The sequence below is a fragment of the Bemisia tabaci genome, chromosome 5, assembly GCF_918797505.1.
Source record: "Bemisia tabaci chromosome 5, PGI_BMITA_v3".
NCBI classification, from domain to species: Eukaryota; Metazoa; Arthropoda; class Insecta; order Hemiptera; family Aleyrodidae; genus Bemisia; species Bemisia tabaci.
In genome coordinates, this window is record NC_092797.1 from 3,101,994 (window position 1) to 3,124,158 (window position 22,165).

The following is a 22,165-nucleotide window of genomic DNA, read 5'->3' on the forward strand; positions in this document are numbered from 1 at the left end:
CCCCCCCCCAGCGTGCCCCGGTGAGGGACTACTAGAAAGCGCGACCGGAATTAAGGCGGGGGCGGGGAGGATGCATTTAGATGCATTTCGAAGCGGTCAGTGATGATGAAGATACAAAGTCGGTCAAACTATGTCCGACAGGCCGAAATAAGTATACAGGGCCGGGACTATTTTTTTTTTTTTTAGAAAAAAGTGAATCGCGAATAGCTTTGACCTCAACTAGATTTTCATTTTCTCTTGCATTATTTTCGATGTTGAGAGGAGGTATTTCGGGATCGCGAATAGAGATTGAACTTTATATTTGACACTAATTCCTACGGAGGGATGGATTTCAGACTTAGTCTCGAATTGATGTTGTCAATCACAGGGAAAAAAATGCAAAAGCGCGGTTTTTGGATTTCGCGTGACGAAAGGAAAGTCGCCGTTGGAATCGAAATCCCCATCTCCATGTGCCACCCGAAATTTTATTGAAATCGAAATTTTTTTGGATTGTTACGGAATTCTACAAATATTATTATTTTTCCAAATTTTCCTAATTTTCGGAAAATGTTGGAAGCTTTATGTTGGTTTATTTATTTTTTTTTTTTTTTTAACCAAAGCTTTCCTTGGATATCCCAGAATGTACGTTCGAGCATTTTCAAACTTTTTCAGCAAGTTTTAGGCTATTCACGTCTTTGAAACAGTTAAAACATTTAATATAAATTGTGGCAAAGAAATCGTGGCTGCTGAAAATAGTTTAACCAACCGAATTCTTCCGCCAAAACCATTCAAATTTTGGAGAATTTTAAAAACAATTAGGTTTTAATGTTATTTGAGAAAAACACAGATGACTAAAGTTGAAAAATGTGCATTTATTCCCATCGCAACGTTTTAAAATCTTCCACTGTTTGATTTTTTCCAAAAAAAAAACCTATCAAAAATATTTTTACAGTTGTTCTATAAATACGTACTTTCGGCTGCGTGAAAAAGATTAAAGAAAATGTTAAAAAAATGATTTGTTTACTTTTCAAAAGAATAAAATAAAACATACACAATGATTTGCATTATCACAATTGGAGAGTGGTCTTGTTATGCTGCAGCTATATCAAAGCGGTTTCCTAGTGCTAGAATACCTTTATAATTCAGATAAAATGTCTGAAACGAATTTGGGCGTGTTTGTCGCTGTTTTATGGCTCCATAGAAATTTCCAACTCCGAGCGAAAACTGCTGGGGGTGTCGCAGGTCGAGAAACCGACTATAAAGGATTCTCAAATGCGAGGAATAACTTTTGGCAAAACTTGCCCTAATTCAGTGGAGGTTAAGAGGTTAACTTCGGGAGTGCAAAATCGCGGTGGCACAAAAGAGAATGTCAACGGCAGACCCACTACTCTTGAATGAGGAGCCCGTCAAGTGGGTACAAGTGGAAAACATGAAACGAAGAAAGGTTCAAGTAAATACAGGTGAGACTTGAACTGCTGCCAAATTGAATAATATTACAGTATCTCTCTACTAGGTGTATGAAAAAAGTCTTCATGTGTTTGAAAGTTCAGAGAGTATCTGAGCAATATTTAGCAAAAGTAATCAAATCCCTTGAGGGAGACGAGGTGCGCTCGTTAAAATGGCTGGCGATATTCTAAATTTTTTTCGTAAAAAACGGTTTTTCAAAAGTTAAAGGTAAACTTGTGTTCGCTCTTTTCCAGAAGAAAATGACTGCTGAAATTATTCAAAACCGCTTGAGACTACAATGTTACACGTTATCCAGTGCCGATTAGTAAGTTTTAAATTATTTTTAATAATCTGGAAAGATAAAATTAACAGTTTCGATAAAAAAAGAAGAAAAAATCAGTGTCATTCAAGAGCTGAAGATAAAGGTCTCTTGTTCTTGAATGAAATCACGCCTGCGTTCAAAACTGTGGTCAAGTTTTTGAAATATTGTAAGAAACTATCACAAATAATACTTGGAAAAGAGACTGGTTGAATCAATTTGAAAATTAGAAAGTACTTTCAGCATGAATTATCATCTTCTGAAGCTTATACCTTTGAGGGTAATTATAACGTCATTTTTGTGTTGCCATCTCATCTATCTTTCATTTTTCATTCGGGGAACTTGCAAAACTCACGCTGCTTTTTTATCCTAAAACAAGGAAGGCAAAAAAGTCCTAACGAATTTACGCGAATCTGAATGATGAGAATTAACGATGGTGAAGAAAAAAACTGAAGCTGTGCAGGAGGATGAGCGGTAGAAGAAGGCTGAGGCTGGAAAGAGAACAAAGGGAACAAATTGTAATTTCATTAAATTAACATTGACAAATGAGCGTTTTGATGAAACGCTGGATGCGCGAATTTTATTACTTTTTACTGGGAACACTCAGGTCGTCTCTCGGAATTGGAAGTTTTATGAATAAGAAAAGTGCAAAAATCTCCTTTCTCACTGAATTTATTATGGAAGAAAAATAAAACGCGAGCGTTTGCGACGTCTGTACTTCGCAACTTCTGAACCATTGCTATTGCCATAAACAAGACATTTCCGCGATATTTAAATTAAAGCTATGGTAAAGTATCGATTTTTAAGTTGTTCGTCACGAACAACCTGTTAATCAACCCTTTTTCTTAGTTTTAAAGGACAAATCAATCGATACATCGCAAAGCACGCAACGCCACTGAGTTGAACCCCTCCAAGCTCCCCTCCTTCGTCTACAAGCCTGTTACCAAACTTAGAAAAGAAGATCTTTACCGTCACGTATTGGTTTTTCCCCCCTTTTTTTCTCTTTTTCTCTTTTGCATGTACATTGATAACAGTATGATGACAACTCGCAGAAATCGCCACTTAGAGGAGGATGACCCACAAAAATGACAGTGAAATCAGTCGCCCGAGTGACTGGTTCGTGCCCAGACGACCACAGAAAAGTATTTACGCTTTTTTGTCAGGAGCGACAAAATAGTCACCCATCTGACATAAGGACGTAAATGCACTTCCCGATGAACCCTGTCATTAATATTAATCAATGCTTTCCCGGGCCGGGCTTATCTTAAAGTGCAGTTACGCTCTTTTGTCAGCCAGCGACGAAGTGTGCCAAGTGCCCAAGCATGTCACATGTGCTAAACACGGCGCTCCCAGCGACACACTTATGCAGAAAGCACTTAACTACAATGGAAACTCTCTGCAGTTACGTGGTTTTTACATTTCGGGGGCCCACTCGCCCACGTAGGGCGATTCGCGAGGGGCCAGGGTTGTTCGCGTGGGGAGAGGGAAGGGTGAAAGGGGGGCGCTATTAGAGCAGATGATTCGAGAACGGCGTCACATTAAATTTAATACGGGCGTCGGCAGTTTTCGGAAGCACGGAAAGTTTGATGACGATCCGCCTGGCGCCATTAACGCTCATCATCACTCCTCTAATGTAAGAACATACTTCAATTTTGACATGAGCCGCGGAAAGCATTCGGCGATGTAGAAAATATGGTTCATCTGTAAAAATGGTTAAGTTTTTATGTAAGAGAGACGACGTTTTACCCATCGGCCCAACTCCTCGGCTTATAACTTATGGAGGACACGTCTCAAAGTTACCTGGCGTTTGGATTATTGACCGAGTTGAAACAAAGTCAAGATCGAAAGGGTTTGAGGGATGGGGAAGTCGGTGGGGATGATTGGTCGTGGGGAAAGTGATGAAACGGGTGGTGCCGATTGGTCTCAGGGTGTCGAGAAATATGAGCTTCGAAACAGGGAGGGATAAGGAATGATGGGTGCAAAGTAACGAAAACGAAACCGACATTTTGTGTTACATGGTAGAAAGATCATAAAGTAGCCTAAACGTCCGGTTAATATTTTTTGATTAGATTTTCTTTGGGTTGAATGGGCCAAATCCTTGGATTGAAAATTGCGATCTCGTTGAACCAGGTACGAACCGTCAGGATTAAACCTGGATAGGATATTTACAAGTCGCAACCTTTGAGTGAATTTAGTGAACGAGAGCACATTTGTTCAGCAGGACAATTTTTTCGCCCCTCGGATGTCACAGGGTAACATTCGGTTTGGGTCGATTTAACCAAGAATTTGGTCGATCAACCAAGTCCACTATACACAGAAAAAATGGTATGCTGTTGTAGCACCTAGGATGTTAAAAATGTGATGTGATGTGTGATGTGATGAAATGTGATGATCCTAAGATGCTGCCTTCATTGCCCACGCAATTGAATCTGCATTCACAGGATGTAAAGTTAACTGCGGGGCAATAAAAGCAGCATCTTGGGATCACCAGACACATTTTTGACATCCTAGATGCTAAAACAGTATATTATTTTTTTCAGTGTAATAAACACGCTGCATTTGCGGTTTACTCTAAATTAGAAATCCTTCACATTCACTGACTAACTTAGCATAACAGCATATTCTCGCAATCCTCCCTAATGTCAATGGTTACATGCACAGCACAGAAGGCTTTTTATTGGGATTGGTAAATCTGACCATATTCACCCCTATTTTAAGCGCTTGGGTAGCTCTTTAAATTGTCTCCATTAATTATCCATGGATTGCACAAAAATCGCAGCAACACGGCGTCGAGTCTTATGCAGCTGGTGCGCCAAGAGCAAGGGAAACGGAGGAAAATGGGCGTGGGAACTTGGTCACAACCTTTGCCACGCCGAGCCAACAAATCGACAGAATATCCTCAGGGTCTCAGTTGAAAATAGATGATAAATTGCCCGATGTGGCAACTGAGTCGGGAGCGGCCTGCATTTGATTTTATGCGCAGCCCGGCGAGAGAAAAATGAATCAAAAGCCCTCTAAGCTTTCCATCGATGCCAATTTTTTTCGTTCAAAGTTTCATAGTAGAAATACGCCTCTTAATTTGATGACACTGACAATAAAGTAAAGTATAGACTTTGACGTTAGATCTTTTTAAAAACCGCAAACCGAGAGGATTTTGGCTTGAATTCAGTCCTATGAAGGCTAGGATTTCGGTAATTTGATGCTCAAATCCACTTGAAAAGAACCCTGCACATTTAAGGACCTAAATGATAGCTTTAAGAAGAAAGAGAGTTTTCCCATCTAAATTTCTACAGATAGGTCCGTTTTTCTTAACTCACACTAAATATTTTGAATCATTGTATAACTCGCGCATATGCCAATAGTTTCCCTGCACAGATAGGTGCTTTTATGGATGAGTAAGATACAGTATAGTTCCCTATGGAAAAATGAAGACCATATAAATGCCAAAAGTTCTTCTGCAGCGACAGGTGATTTCATGGATGACCAGGAAATAATAATAATTCCTTTTATTGCAAAATTCGACCCATGTGTCCCTTTTTTCAAGTTCTATTTCGATGGGAGCTCAGAAAGTTGCTTTATTCACTCTTCTGTCTTATTCGAAAGATTATTACCTAGCTCGTTTATTATGCAGAGGCAAAAATACGGTGCATGTGTGATTCTCATCATCGAGGCAAAAAAAGGAGTAGGGTATAATTTCGGATGAATTCAAAACGAAACGTAAGTTCAGGAGCTGATATAAAAGAATAAAAAAGATTTACGACGCGAGATAGCTTACAAGAAGCTCCAATTGAAAGAAGCACAAAACAAACACTAGCAGAAATAAAAAATTCGCGACTGAAATTTTTTGATATACGTCGTAAACCATGGCAAAATGAGCTGGGCCAAAGCGAGTGAAGCAGATTTTGCAGACCCGTGAAAAAGCGCGGAGGTAAAAAAACTCATGAGCCTTGACTGCCGTTCGTAGCTCAGAAAGCTAGGACTCATGATTTTTCGGGATTCCGCTTTTTCCGCACGAGTCGACTTATTCGCCAATAACACGAATCCCGTAAATTTTACGTGGGTTCTTTATGAAAAACCACACCCTCTCTGGTCGATCCATCCCCCGCGAATGTTCCAACAGCACGGATGTATGACAGTGGCGTTTCGTGATTTGCGATGCATCGATTGATCTGCCATTTAGACCTATGGAAAAGGGTCGATAAACAGGGTGTATGTAGCGATCACCTTAACAATCGATTCTTTACCATAGCTTCAAATAGGGATACATCGAAAATCGATCACTCGCTCCTCGCCACTGTGTATGACGTAAACCTCGCGCCTGCAGGTATAATATAAGCGAATCGTATTCTTTCATCAGTCGTGATCGTTTTTTTCATGTCAGGCTTCTGGGTCCCGGAAATGAGAAATTCTGCATCCCAGTTTTCTAAAGAAATTATATATCAATGATGGCTGAAGTCGGAAAATGCGTATCCAAAATTGCAAGGTTGTAAGTTTGATTTTTTAGAGGAAATCTAGCACACATTGCAATGGGTCAGTTGTGCTGGTCATAGAATCGTGTTTTGATGCTTGATTATCGTACATTAGCTAAAAATAATGAGATCCGTCCAAACAGCAAACTCATGCCCTCAATAATAACCGAGAAAAGGTCTAAGAAAAATTCAGTTTATGACGTCATCCACCGCGGCAGGTAATGACACCCTTGCTCTCATCTGAGTTTCATGTTGAGTAATTGGTGCAAATGTATGTCTCACTGATTGATGAAAGCAAAGTAGAAGAAACGAAGGGTGTCACTACCGCGTTGGATGATGTCCTGAACCGAATTTTTCAAAGCGCGATATCTCTGTCAATATTGAAAAGTTGCTGTTCAGATAATTACTTTTATTTTCAACCAATCTACAAGAATCAAGTCCCAAAACACGATTCTGTGACTAGCGCAACAGACCCATTAGGTGCGATTTTTCCTCACTCTCTCTATAAAAACGCACGCAAAATTTGAAGGAAACCTTCTGAATCGTTATTCTTGGAGTGCTGAAAGAAAATTTAGTCGGCATTTTGGACGAGAAAAATTCATATTGTCGGTAATACTGCCAACCTACGCATCTCTTTTGCAGTGTTATAAATTCTCTACTTCTGTGTTACATTGTTTTAATAGAAAACAAGTCAACATGATTCCTTGAAATTTTTACAGAATTTTTTTCGCATGGAGAAGAAAAATCGCGGAAATTTTTATGAATTGACGTCGAGTAACTTTCCATTGAAAAAATAAAGTCTAAGAGGAAGTCTGCGACGTCGCAAACCTAAAAACTTGGTTTGGGAATTCCACCATCGATATGGACAGAGTATTTTTTGCTTCATTCCTGACATTATAGACAGTCCGGTAAAAGCTGTGAGAGCCGACTTCAATTATTATTAGAGTCGCGGTTTATTTTTATGAATGCTTGGCAACCCAACCACCAGCTGAAATGCCAGACTGCACTTGACTCGAGGTTGGTGACTGAAATCGCTTGCCATAAAGCGTTGCCAATCCAACAATTTTTAGTCGAAAATGAAAAGGGAGATGACCCCAGGGAAAATTCTGACGAAGCCGACACCCAAATCGGCGCTCCTCTGACGCGAGGGCGTATCTGTATTTTCGCATGAGTCCTAGAAAGGATGGAGTTATACGGAGGGCTACGATAGGAGTGCGCGAATGCCCCCTTATTTACCTTTTTGGAGATGCTTCGGATTGCGCGAATTTTTCAGATACCGACTGCACTGCGTTGGGCGCAATGCGAGAAGTATTCACGCAGTCTTGTAGGCGCTAATATGGGCTTGACGCCGACCACACCGTTTGGCGCAATGCGTGAAGTATTCTTGACCGTTTGGCGCAATGCGTGAAGTAATCTTGAAGTCTTGCAGGCGCTAATATACGTTTGACGCTGGCCGCACTGTGTTCGGCACGATCATTCGAATTCGAATACTCGTGGCATCGAATAATAAAGCTTAAAAGTCCTACGTTGTGTTTCGACGATGTGTGAGCATTCCAACGTTGCCTCGTTTCTCCCGATTAAATATTTTTTCTGAGAAAACTTAGGAAAGTTCTTTACACCCCAGATCATTATTCGATATTTTCACTTCATTTATCTTTAGAAGGTAAGATATCGATGACTTGTCAACAAACTAACCTAAACTAGCGTTAACATAAAAATGCGTTTATTTTCCAACTGTGTCCTGTTTAGCCAAACTTCTAACTTAAAGAAATTTCATTTTAAATTCACGCATTTCTGTAGCAGATGCTAAGGTTTCTTTTCGCGCAATCCTCATATATTTTCTTAGACCTTTTGCGCAATCCAGGATTACCGATACGGAAGGCATGGATCACGTGGAAATTGAGATACGCCTTTACGTTAGAGGGGCCACAAAATTAGTGAGGAGTTTCTACGCATACGTTTTGGAGGCACTGACTCTCAAAAGAAATGTAGTTTTTAATGGAGATGTTGCATGTGTGAGGAATTTACGATTTGGCCATTGATTCTTATGTAAAAGATCGCAAGAAACACGATGGTGCCACTCTGAAATCAACTCCCAAGCTCAAAAAAAGCTCTCAGGTTGAAGCCAATATGGGAGGGATATCCCACACTATCCTGAGAGTCCACCTCTACATCAAGACGAACTCTCCATGCAAAGATAGGGAGCAAATATATCAGCAGTGATGCCGTGTTTTCAGTTTTAGAGTTCCCAAATAAAGTGGCAGCCCTGTTAATGTACTTGCTCCCAATCTTTGCATGGAGAATTTGTTTTGATGTAGACGTGGACTCTCAGGATAGCGTGGGATATCCCCTCCATTTTGGCCTCAACTTGAGAGCTTTTTTTGAGCTTGGGAGTTAATTTTAGAGAAAACCAGTGGCATCATCGTGTTTCTTGCGAACTTTTACATAAGAATCAACAGTCAAATCGCAAATTCCTCACACATGCAACATCTCCATTGAGGTATTTTTTTCGGTAAAAGGACGTATAAGGCTTCTCTTTTTTTATCAATTCCATAATCATCCCGGTGGTCCTCGCCACTACGATTCGAAAGAGTGGTAGCGCCTAGAGTAATTTCCGAAAGTATCCGTGAATGAAATTAGGTCTGGAATGGGGCTGCGTGACATTGACATCGAGAGAAATAGGTCGCGGCTAGCGAGACTTAATCCCGGTTAACATATCCGCTGCGAGGCATTCAAGACGCCGGGAGGAAATTGTTCAGTTGAAAAGCTCGCTGTATTAAGAAAACAATTGAGGGATTGCACGAGACAACTTGATTGGGTGGAATGAAGCATCCGAATCGATGTTATGCACAAATGCCTTGTTGCCGCTCCCTTCCTGTTAGACATTTTGGAGAAAAACCCGAATTATACTGCCGTGCTAAAACGCCGAATGAGCCTTCAGGCGTCGCCAAATTTCTTTTGATAGAATACAAATTTACAGTTAAACTTATGAATACTTTTCTTCCAATTTCGTGGTAAACTTATGAATGTTTTCCTTCAGATTTTTCAGATAATTTTACTCGCAATTCCAGCGAAAAGTCCTGAAAATTTCAAAGAAAAATATTTATAACTTTTTCCAAAACTGAGCATTTTATCGAAGGAAACTTGTCAACCCTCAAATGCTCTTACGTCGCTCTTCCTTAACACGGCAGTATAGCTTGACTGCATTTAGCAGGAAGGAACCAAGTCACATCAGCTATTGCTAAATTTCATTTTTTACAAGAGAACGTATGTGCGCATTCCTTTAAAAATTCAAGGAATTTACTTCGCACAATGCAGAAAATTCACTAAAACTTGCAGAAAAATCCGCACAACCATTTTTATGTAAAAAAGTCAATTGCCCAATTAAATTTGACAATAGCTGATGTGACTTGGTTCCTTTCTGCTTAACGCAGTCTTGTTGACTCCTGGGGCTGATCATTGAAACTGATAGAGAAAGCGATAGACAAAGAAAAAGTAGAAAAGATGGAAAATGGAGCACTTCTATTGGTTGTAACTGGAGGTTGGTATTAACTATGGAAGAATATGACGGACTAACTGTAGGTCCCTCGTGGATGGCCGTTGGTTACATCAATTACTTACATATTTTGTCTATTGCAACCATCCGCTTCCATCAGCAGGATCGCTTCGTCATTTTTTCGTCTCCCATGTCTATAATTTCAGCGATCAGCCGACTTTTTTCTTTGGTACAATTTAACCACAAAGCTCCCGATGTGAGTCAATGATGGTAGCGAAGTGTGAATAACCAACCGTCCATATTAGAACAACAGAAACTATCTGGAAGTTGCAAACTCCTTAATAATCGATAATCGCACGGAAAAAAAAATTGCTGATTCAACAATTCAATTGCTAAAAACAGTGAGTGCAATGTTTCAACGCAGATTTTACAACAAAAAAATGCTACTTTAACCACATTGAAAACTAATTTAACCACGGGGGTGGTTAAAGTAGCATTTTTTTGTTGTAAAATCTGCGTTGAAACATTGCACTCACTGTTTTTAGCAATTGAATTGTTGAATCAGCAATTTTTTTTTCCGTGCGATCCTTTTCTATAGGTTCATCAATCGATTCAACGCGAACACGGCACGCCGCACAATGGAACGAGTCAACAGAAGAAGTCTGACAAAATCTGGAAACTTTGAAAGCTTAATTAAGTTTTCGAAAATATGAAACAAAAAAGTTTAAAAGTGATTCCGTTGGTTTTTCGTGAAATTTACTTTCAAAAGCACCTCTTGATATTGACTTCATGACAAAAGAAACATGAAAATTTGAAATTTCTTCAACAAATTTCATGTTCGACCTCTACTGTTGGTTCGTTCTACTGTGCGCCACTGTGGATCATAGACTTCAAAGGCTCAAGCTTTAATGGCCAATAGTAAAGATATGCGAAACCCATACGTCGTAAATTGAGACGTGACGCGAAGTAAAATCTGTTGTGTTTCAAAATAAATCCGAAGTCAATAAAATGGCGTGTTTTTCACTGCGACGAATGACAGAGCCCGGGGGCTCAATTCGGTGGCGGGAAAAAACTAGGCGGGGGCGGCTGACAGCTCTGTTCATCAATTAACGGGGAGGTGATTTATATCGCTTTTATTTTTACTTTTTCCGTTCGATATTGTGAAAAATGTTTTATGTCCGTGCCCCACCTAATTGAGCTATCAAAAAAGAATTTAGTGTTTTTGATTTTCCACCCGTCGCCCGGTGCATATTCAAAATAGAATTCAATTTCGAGTTTCGTAAATTGGTGATTTATGCTCCTTTCCTAACGTTTAGTCAAGTTCATTTCTGAGTGAATTTATCGATTGCAAAACGTTTTGTCATGATCCTCAGGGGTGGGGTCTTGATTGAGTTAAGATTTAACTGCCCATACGTTGCCTAATTATTGAGATCAAAACTTCGTTTCCCTTACGAAAGAACGTAACAACATCTGAACGTTGCCAAATTTCCTCTCGCGAATTGCATTTTTCACGAGGAGAATCTTTGGCATTTCAAACTGAAAATTTTACTGATTTTATTCCTGATCTCATGCAAAAACCGGACAAATTTTGAATAAAAATTGCACATGTATATTCCTGTAAAATATTTTATTGTTTGAGTCAGTTTTGCAACCTTGAAAGTGAGTTACGTTAGTTCGTTCGGCAAACGACAAAAAGTCTCTTCCCAGAGCAAAATTGACGTTTTTTTTAAAAAAAGAGCCAAAAATAGTAGTTCCCAATTCGTCGCTTGGCTGACAAAAAGGCGTAACTTCAATTTGAGATGAGCCCAGGAAAGCATTGAGTTATATGGACAACAGGGTCCATCGTCAAACGTAGTTACTGCCCTTTTGTCAGGGAGGTGACGAGTTGCAAAATGCAGTCCCTTCTAAGGAAACTACGAATAACTAATTCGGGACTACATATTCATTGGAAAGTAGCCTTTCCGCCTTGTTGAAATCTTCGCTCTTCGGACGCAAGGGCGTATCTCTATTCCCGAGTGAACTCTGTTCTCTATACAACTGCATGCCCTCCAAGGCTCACGCGGCAATAGAGATACGCCTTTACATCATAGGAGCGACGAAATGCTCACAACTTATCACGGAATAAAAGTAACAGATAATATTAAACACGTGCCACAAACCATCCCGCTTCTCTTTAAAAAGAGCTTTCGGAATCCTTAGGGTTCGTGCTAGGAGTGAAATTCCCACGTTACATCTTCTCCTCGGGATGAGAATGATAAGCGCGCTGCGATTTGAGAGGGGTGAGAGGGTGAGAGGGGTGAGAGGGCGCGGCGGGGAAGAAAAGTTATAAATTAGTTTAAACGTGAAGTTTGGTGTTTTGAAGTCTTATTTGATAAGATGTTGCCGGAGGAATTCGCGAGCACCCCGAGTATTTTCAGATTCGAAAACATTTTCTTCTCAAGCTCGCCTCAGGTCAAACAAACGCCCAACTTTTACTGTCAAGAGCAAACAAGACTTAAGCATCCTTCCAAAATTGTTCGCGGGAAGAATCGTAATTATTTATCAGGCAATAGAAAATAATGGAATTTTAATATGCGGTGTGGTAACACCGTGGAGCAGGAAATCCTCTCCGTCTCTCATTTCCACTGTTTTGGGTGAAAACATCGTATCCAACGATGTTTCCCTGGTGTTTGGTGCTGATGATCCTGACTCTTTCACCGTTTTTTTCTCTTTTCGGCTCCAGGAAAAAGTTTTAGACACTGGATGTTCTCTCTCTCTGTGAAATTTTTGACAGTTTTGACTCTAACATAAATTAATTCCGCAGATGATAATGAATTCTACTAGACTGAAATTTTGCGTTTGAAAAAATTTGACCCGACTGGAGTTTGTGAATTAACTAGGAACATTCTGTCACGAATTATGACCAGACTGAGGAAAAATATTATGTTCAATCTAACCATTATCCTTTTTGAATCCAAAAATTGAGGCATTTTCCGACGATAGGGCGTATGAAGTTTTTAATGCTGCTGAGATGGTGCAATTTTTAATAGGGTTTGCGACAGATAAAATATATTCACAGTCGACTCACTTCCTTACAATAGTGTGGAAAAACTCGAAACAGACTCGGAGAAAATTCATGGTAGAATCGTCGGATAAGTTTATATCAGATAGAAAACTACGTAACACAATCACAGCAGCATGGAAAGTCTTATACGCTCTTTCAGCGAGAAGTACTTCAATAATTATAATAAGTCTAATTTTGGAAAAAGAAGGCAAGAGCAAATATTTTGAAACACCTTAATCGAGGGTAAAGGTTTTTCTCTGAAGATAGCAAGAACTATTTTTAGCGTCTTAAATGCAGTACGTCATGTTCCTCCAGCCTGAACTTAACCTAGAAAAAACATGGCAGCTTAAACCATTGCGCAGGTCCGAGGCAGAGGGCTGAAATTTCCCTATCTCTGCCGTATCCGTTTTGCGTAAAAAGCTAGTTTTGTCCCGCATGTTTCATTCCGACATAAAGTTCATCTAGTCGCGGACCGCAGGGAAAAAAATAATAACTGTATCCATTCAACTATCCCCCGTATGTACAAGATACTCTCCAAAGTTTTTATTTAATTTTTTTTCTCAGCTCAAGCAAACACATAGCTCAAGCGAAACTAGAACAAAATAGAGAGAGGGAAAAAATTCAGCGAGAGGCTGTAACCACAACTTATGTACATTGGAGAGAAATCCTGAAAGCTGTGTAACATTCATTGAAGACTGAACATCATTCAAGTACTATCGAAAGTCGAAAGTTGAGCATTTTTTTAAATCGAATGTCCGCAAATTGACGATTATAGACGGCAAACCAGGTCTATTCGTAAATTTTAACGGTGATATTAGACTTAATATTTTAGAGAGTCAAACTTACGGCCCTTTGTGCAAAAATGTAAGTTTACCATCAACAAAATTTGAGCACTGACCAACAATCCATGCAAGTTATGTTTTTCATGTAATAAATGATGGACTGCAAGGATTTTTCAGATGCTGAGGTAGACATTTCACCGATGAAACGTTTATGTTTTACGCAAAGGCAAAATGATAATTCTTTGACTAGAAGTCTGATTGAAATGCTAAGTTTTCACGATTCAAAACAAGCGTTTAATAAACACTGGTTGTCGGCTCAATCCGAAATTGACAACTACAATGTGTTAACATTTAATTACATTCTTCTTGGCTATTCATTATGTTTTCATTCGAGGCGGGTCAAATAAGTAAGCAAGTTTGTATTACTACAGATACAAGCAGAACTGAAATCACCTTACATAAACAAGAAACAACAATTAATATCGACAAACATCAGCAAGTATGGGGCTGGAGGGGTCTACCCCCCCCCCTCTCCCAGAAATTTACTTTGCTCCCTCTTGAAAGCTGAGGGGTTTTAGTAAATAATTGTTTGACACATAATTAATATTTGAAAATTTAATTCGAATTACATGTTGGTTATGCAGCTCAAAAGTTTTCAAAATTTTCCAACAGAAGCCCCCCGAGTCCCCCTTTGGAGATAGGGTACTCCCACGAACCCCCTTTTGGAGCTGAGGGAGTCCCACAAATCATTCTTCAGGGGTTTTTGTATTGTCCCCTAGATCTCCCTTGATGATGTCTTTCCACTTCCCTCCCCCCATCCCTTCCCTCGCAAAGCTCCTAGTATGCCCCAAGTCGACGAAAAAGAAATTAAAGAGAGAGGGAAAAAATTGATCTCATCTCACCTTTTATTCGCTCCACGTGTAGGTAAATCAGAAGAACGAGTGTGAGAAACTTCTTGAGGCTGATATCACTTAAACTTTGAAAAACAAAAACCATTTTGGCGGAAACTATACACAAAACCAACAAACAACAAAACTAAAAACAAGGCCGGAAACTCGTCAAAAGTCGCGATACCATTCGCGGAACTTTCTTTCCTAAGTGAAAGAAAAATGAAACAGGTACAAGAAAAAACAGAAACGAGCTTTCAGAAAAACGTGGTTCGAAGGGGTAGGAAGTTTCATCGCCGAACTAGGACCGCACTCATCTCGACGTCACAGAAGGGTTGAATCCCTCGAAAGATGGGGCCTCCGAAGATTACGCGAGAAGGTAAGGTTAGGGTCGCTTCGGAGCGGTAAACAAGCGGCGTGGATAGGAAAGCGCGCCTCGCCCGCTTTGAAATCAAGCGCTTACTGGATTACGAACCATGTTTTGAGCCAGCGTCTGACAGTGCCGCGACACTAGCGCTCATAACTAGTACTAAATAATCTGATATGAATTTCCGCTTCCCTTCCTGAGACACCGCCGCATTTTTTACCGCTCTTTCTCGCTGCCCCTCGCGCTTTCGGTGCGGTGTTTTCGTTAGGGCTGATTATAGCATCTCATTAGGAAGTCACTGCTCAGCGGCAGTCGAAAGGCGAGCGTGGTGCCGCGGTAATTCTTAAATCGAATCGGTTTTCCGTGGAGAAAAAGCACCGTGCTCGGGAACTGGTTAAGAGCGACTCAAGCGTTTCGACATACGCGGTTGAAACAAGAGGCTTCATTAGGAAAAATGGAAATTAACCATAAATTAAAGAGGAAGAAGCAAAAAAATAGAGAGAAAACTGCGGGCATTTGCGAAACAAGCAAGTTTGCCTTCATGCCAGAGAAATAGACATTTTTTAAAGTATTCGTGTTTGCAAATCATACGCATGCACGAAGAAAAAGCAAAATGCAATTTTGGAAGTGCGAGCTTAGACCTATCAGATGGTCAATGTTGAATGGGTGTAAAATGTTGAATTTCAGAGTGACGTAATATATGAATGGCCCTTTACTTTAGCTGCAGATTTGAGAACAATTTCTGATTACTAATTTTTATTGATGCTTGCAATTTGAGGAGGGCAACAAGGGTATAGACGAGTTTTCGCGTATTGAGCCACTTTCGTGACACTCTCCACCGGTGACATAGTCATCCTCTTTTTTTCGTCAAGATTTGACCCAAAAGACGATGCTAGAACAGATGAAAATTATGACGGTTTGTGACCTATGTTACGGCTATGTTTTCGCCTCAACTCAATCAATACCCTGGTAAAAATTGGCAGTAGAATCTGTGTTCCAAAATACCATAGACCTACAGCCGGCTGTAAGATTTTCATTAGTTTCTATAGCCGGCTACACAATTTCTTATAGCCTTTAGTAGCCGATGGCGATTAAGCAGCAGCCAGACGATAAAGTGTATGCTAAACGTTACTAATTACGGATGCTAGGACTTAGTGAGTTTTCGGAATACTGCTCTCTTTTTGGGCCGTAGTATCTTGATTTATTTTGCGAGGAAAGCTCCGTACTTTTGATGGATGCCTGCCATTACTAATATATTAGAGCGCCTTCAGTTTCGTATGATACTGTGCAATACCTCTTGTGTGAAATAGTTGCTTCAAGCGCCGTGGCAGGCGGGCAGCCAGCGCGAAACACGCATTGGCGCCTACAAACCTAACAGGGATACTTCACGCGTTGCGCAATGCGTGAAGTATCCCTGTTAGGTTTGTAGGCGCCAGTGCGTCGCCGCTCCGCTTTGTGTTAGGCTCTAATATTTAATCTGGCGGAGTCAGCGTTATACAACTCATGATTTTGAAATGTTTGCACATCCTGTATGGATTATTCTCGTTTTAATTGATGAAAAAAAAATATGTACTAAAGGAAAATATAATGTGTGTTTTGTAAATATTAAAGTGGTTCCGTATCAAACTAAATGATTTCCAAAGCACACGAATTTCTACACAATTTCTTATAGCCTTTTATAATCGATGGCGAAAAAGCAACAGCCAGGCGATAAAGTGTAAAGCCCGTCGATAGGAACTATAGCCCGGCTGCATAATTTTTTATCGCTTCGTAAAGCCCGGCCGTATGATTTTCTCCGCATTCTACAGCCAGCTATATGATTTTCTGTAGCCTTCTTTAGCCGGCTATAAGAATTCCTATGGTATTTTGAAACGCAGCTCTTATCGCCAATTTTTACCAGGGTACAAGTATTTTTCATACCCAGCTGAACGAATGTTCATTTTGGACACTAGTCATCAATTTACGTATGAAGTGTGGAATTATTTGTACATAGGTAAGTGTTGTGCTGAATTAGCTGAATTACACGGATTCAAATGAAAAGGAACTATATCCATTCTGACATGAGCCCTGAGATCCATATCAGTATGACATGACAAGGTTCACGTTAAAATGGAAATAGTTTATTTTGATTTAAATACGCTCGATTTATTTTAACTTATTTTTAATATCGTGAAAAGGTTTGGTTTCCGTAGAGAGCTCCTCCAAGTCTTTTTAAATGATTTTTTACGAGATTGAAAGAAAAAAACTTAAAAACTTAAAAAAATCAGGTGTGAACAAAAACAGGATATTTTTTCAAGGAAATTGGCACGCAGTTTTAATCTGAAATAAAAGCTCCATAAAAAAAGGAAAGTTTCGCGACATTTCAGTATTTTCTCGCAGTTTTTCATGCGAACGGATAGCTGGAAGGTAGGAAATTGCTACAGGAAGCCAATTCCCATCCACCATCCAGAGACAGAGAAAAGAAAGTTGAAGTTTTCAATGCACTACACCCCAGCTCTCCTTGGGCTCTTGAATGTAAGCCAGGTGCTAACGGAAATAAATTCAACGAGTCAACAGCAAACTTCAGCCCCTCCCACCCTCCCTCACCTCGCGACTCATTTTCCCTCCTTTTTCCACGTTTAAGCGGAAAATTATGAGCTCCGAGAGCGGAATAATGCCTCAATTTTTCTCTGATATAAAAACAAATCATGAGGTGGAACAATTGACGTGAAACAGGATTATCTGATTTGCCCCCTCCCCCGCCTCTCGCCCTGTTTTCTTTTCTCCCGGAGTGACGTCATAACTCCTCCCGGACAGCCACTCTTTCAATTTTAACGGCGCCCCCAAGTTAACTCATTAATGTAAATGAACATTAATTTTCGACCGGGAAGAATTAAAGGGTGGTCGGGGGGCGAGGGGGTGGAAAAATATGCTGGCTGGAATCTATAATGCAATTTGCCGCGGAGCCTTTGCAGAATAAAATATGGCAGTTTCACTTATTTCGTCATTTACTTAGCCGACCTAGCTGTCTCGTTTATTTTCCGTCCCTTTTCCCCGACCTGGTGTTTTTTTCTCGTGGCTTTGCTACTCTTGTTTGACTTTGTGCGACGTTCTTCATCCCCCGCCCGCCCCTCCTCCGACTAGGCTTCAGTCTGTCTGTATTTCAAAGCAAACTGTGTCATCATTCAAACAACCTTGCCACATCTTCAGTATAAGTTGGCAATATTGGAATGCTTCTGATCAAAAAACGGAAATTGTGAGGCTGATACTGAAATCCAGTTAATTTTCTTCTTTCCTTCTCCGACTTTTCTATGTATCTCTTAAGGTGGTCATAGTTTCTAAAGGACCGCTTCAGAAAGAGCTAATACTACTACCGCTGCTACTATTTTTCTTCCTTTTTCTGTCTTCCTCTTCTTTTTGTTTTTTTCTTCATGTTATTATTTCTATGCTTTTTTCGTTTTTCATCCTCTCCTTGACTTGTCTCTTCCTCACCTTTTCCCCCTATTTTCCATCCTACCCTTCTTTCTCTTTTCTATTTTTTATCTCTCTCTCTTCATTTTTTTCCTCTCAGTTATGGAACATTTCTATTTGTACACAAAAAAGAAACGTTCATTGAGAACTAACTAACTTTTTCCTTCAAAACTTTCAGTTGCCTTAAACATAAATGAAGCAAAGTTCCGTTGTTCTAAAAGGAATTCCACGCGCGATTTTAAAAACATAATTTTTAACACTTTTTCACGCAAATTGAAATTTTTTAAAAAACTTAAACTATAACTATAAAAACTATAATTTTTAAAACTTTGGAACTTTTTTGAACACTCAATAGAAACCCATTTGGATCCAAGAAGAAATATTTTTCATGTGTTACCGTCCCTCTTTCCCCGATGTTTAGCTCCTTCCTAGGTATTGTTCGTTTTATTCTTCTTTCTTTGCACTTAACTTTGCTTAATTTTTTTTCTTTATGTGCTTCACACCTGTTCTTTTCTGTGCACTCCCATTTCTTTAATTTTTCATGTGCTTTTTTTCCGTTCCCTTTTTCCCTTATTCTTACCTCTCTTCCTCCTTCATCCCATTAATTTCTTACGCTAAAAATGTGCAACATAATTAATTACTTAAAACAGAGTTTAGGTTTCAGTCCCCCGTCAATCCACAAGACACAACGTTAATGCACATGCGCAATTCATATCTCCTGTATCCCTGGGTACACGACCCTCTGAAAAGCCTAACATTTTTCATAAATAATGACAACGCCGCCATTAGGATCACGCAACAGGGCTGTAAATTCGCTCGGAAAAACTCGCCCATTTACTGGGATTTGATACGGAAAAGTTCTGATTTTTCACCCGCCATTACAGCTATGTGAGGCAGGAGTGTGATTGTGCCGACCTAATGTTGCTGAAGGAGCAGATAAAGATTCTCCTGCTTTCTCCTCCATTACTTTGTGACGATCCCTTTGCCGGGATTACGGCCGTGTCTAATGTTTCCCGCTTTTCCACAAAAAAGGAAATGGGACGGATAGATATTCGAGGAAAGCTCGGCTTTGAAGCGCGGCTCATCCAATTGTCCAAAGCTTTGGTTCGGCTGCACTTCGCAACTATTTAAGTAATCAAAGGAAACTGGGTTGTTGCCTAATGAGTTTTGTGAGGTTCTCCGAACTTTTCAAGTCTTTTTTCCGGAAATTGTCCGCGTTTACTTCAAATGAATTTGTACTGAGATGACACAGTGCTCGCGATTGGTTCGATTGAGAGGATTTCTTTTCGCCCTACTTTCCGAAACCTAGTTTGTAAAGCACACGATTTTGAGGTGAATATACATACGATCTTCCAATCCACCAATTTTTTAACGAGATCCAACGAGAATTGAATTGGTTTGTAAGATAATTATTTATAATCCAGTTTTTATATCCAATTTAAGAAATCAAGAACTAATCTTAAAATTTTAAATAAAGTAAATGTGAAAAAGCTGTAAATATGTTAGCAATTTTTTTTTTAAAAAAAAAAAACTACTCCCGATATACATGTAATATACTCGTAAACCAAATTCATACCCTTAATTTTGAACAAAAAGGTTTGATTTTACGTGTCTGATTCATTAAGTTTCCATGAAAAGTTAAAATGAAAAAATATCAACAATTAGTAAATGAAAAAGCTCTCAAAAATGAATCCATTATACCACGCTGCTTAGTTTTAAACCATACAGATAATCAGATTAATATTAACATCAATACAGCAGTTAAAATATTATATTACATATTAAAGAATGGTTGGTTTCTCCTGTTCCAATAGCGAGTGTCCTGGTACGATCATGGTGTGATTGATTTGATCACTTTCTTCGCTCGATTTTTTTGCCTACATCTTCGCGTGATACCAACAGCACGACACCCGTGGTCGAATAGTTGCGCTGCTGTGATTTGCAAACACAATTTCACAAGAAATCAGAGCTAAATGCTACGTAACGTTGCACCCAACGCATTGGAAGGTAAATCTTAAATTTGGAATGCTAGGAATAGCATTCCTTCAGCATTTTCTCCGTCATTCAGTTTTTTCGTGGCTCATAAACATAATGGATAAGATACTTTCTTCAACCCGTATTTTATAAGACTGATCTCTCCTCGATGTTATTTTTTTTAAAGGAGAACAAATTGACATCATTCCTCGAAGCTTTTGCAGAATTTTCTTCTCACAGGTTAGAAAAATCACGGCAGTTTTAAAGAATTGCCGTTGAGCAGTTTTCCGTTTACAAAATAAAGTATGAAACGAAGTCTGCGACGTCGCAAACCGATTCATGTGATTGCCGACTTCCACCGTCGACATGTGTTATTGTGAGGGCATTCATCTACTAGATGCATTTCCTAATATGAAACAACCCAGTTCTTTATTTTTGCTCAGAAACAACTCACCTGCCTCTAATTGCCATGTATAACACACATTTTTTTATTTTTATTTTTTGTGAACGTATCCTGGTCCTTTTCACTAAAACTCTATTAACTCTATCCACCCCAAATTTTGGTCGTTTGCCCTATTCCCCTCAAGCACCACTTCCACGCGGAAAGCACTACGAGTACGGGCCCCAGGGTGTGCCCAGTTGTGCGGAAACAGGATTCGGCGTGGGGGCTCTCTTGACTCTTGACGGAAGGGTGACGTAGAAGGAAGATCGACCCGAGGGGGGGGGGGGGGGGTTAAGGGGGCTACGTCATCGGCCTCGCGCCAGGTAGCGATAACAGGTGGCGAAGTAACGCGGCGGCGGTGTTGTCTCGGAATTATGCTAGACTGGCCAAGCAATGCGGTTATTTCCGTTTATTCCATTTTCTGCCCCCCTCCCCCCCAACCCCCAGCCCCCCGCCCTCTCATTCGCGCCCCCGCACCCGCGCAACCCCCGGTGGCGGCAACCGCTGACATGACCGCGGCTCACACTTTTGCGGCGTTGCCGATTGGCACGTGCGTCATGAAAAATGATATTCTTCCTCGCGCTCACTTCTCAATTTGACTACATTTTGAAGTCAGGAAGCACGATTTCTGGCTCATCTGTAAAAACACTTATGTGCATCGAAAAACTTACGATACGTACGATGTTTTTAAGCTGAGTCTGAAATTGTAGTTCCGGACTGCAAAATGAAGTCCGATTGGTCACTCTACTATGCCGAGGAAAAACGTCGTATAAACATTCGAGAACTACAAAATGTCCTCCAAAAAACTATTCATTTTATAAAAAGATGTGGATTTGCTCTCCTGAAATTTTCAGATAATTTAGATCTGACAGTGGATACATTTTCTGAACAATTGAAGGAAAAACATTATCAGATTTCTAAAAAAATTCGTAGTACTTCGAATGAAATTTGGCAATGTCCGAATGCTCATACACCGATTTTCCTTAGTTCAGCCGCATTAGGCAAGTATAAAATAGAAATAAACGACGGATCGATGGCCAAAGTGGAGAACCACGTAATCCCATTGCGGTATTTTAATATTCCCGCTTCTATTTAACTTTTTCGAAGAGATACAATCTAACTTCATAGCTCGAAACTTTATGACAGAATACACTGCAAACAGAGAAGGAAACCAAAGGCGGTTTTCAAGAGGTTATGTCGTTTTCCGAAGCAATAATGAAGTATGGCTGGAAGTCTGCAGCGTCGCAAACTAAGATACTTCGTTCGGGACATTCATCGCCGATTTGTGAGGTTGTAATGTAGGTGAAAATGTGGCGAAATGGGGACTTTGTCGTCGAGTGCATCGTGATTTTTGAGCAATCTCACGCATGAGACACTTTCCTCTCCAGTGGCGAGGCGTGAATAATCGATTATCGATAATTTACCAATTGAAGCTATGGTAAAGAATCGATTATTGAAGGGTTCGTTGCCGACACCTTGTTAATCGATTCTTTTCCATAGGTTTAAACGCA

General features: G+C 40.0%; 1 protein-coding gene across 2 annotated transcripts in view; it reads right to left on the minus strand.

Moving 5' to 3' along the window:
* Positions 1-14,900, minus strand: part of LOC109037368 (uncharacterized) — a 212,774-nt gene extending 197,874 nt beyond the window's left edge. The window contains exon 1 of one of the 2 annotated variants that reach the window (XM_019051981.2): positions 14,437-14,900. In XM_019051981.2, the coding sequence (XP_018907526.2) occupies positions 14,437-14,530 (94 nt within the window). In that variant the 5' untranslated portion in view covers positions 14,531-14,900. The remainder of the gene's footprint in view (positions 1-14,436) is intronic. The other variant, XM_019051990.2, reaches the window with a different exon arrangement.
* Positions 14,901-22,165: the final 7,265 nt, after the last annotated feature.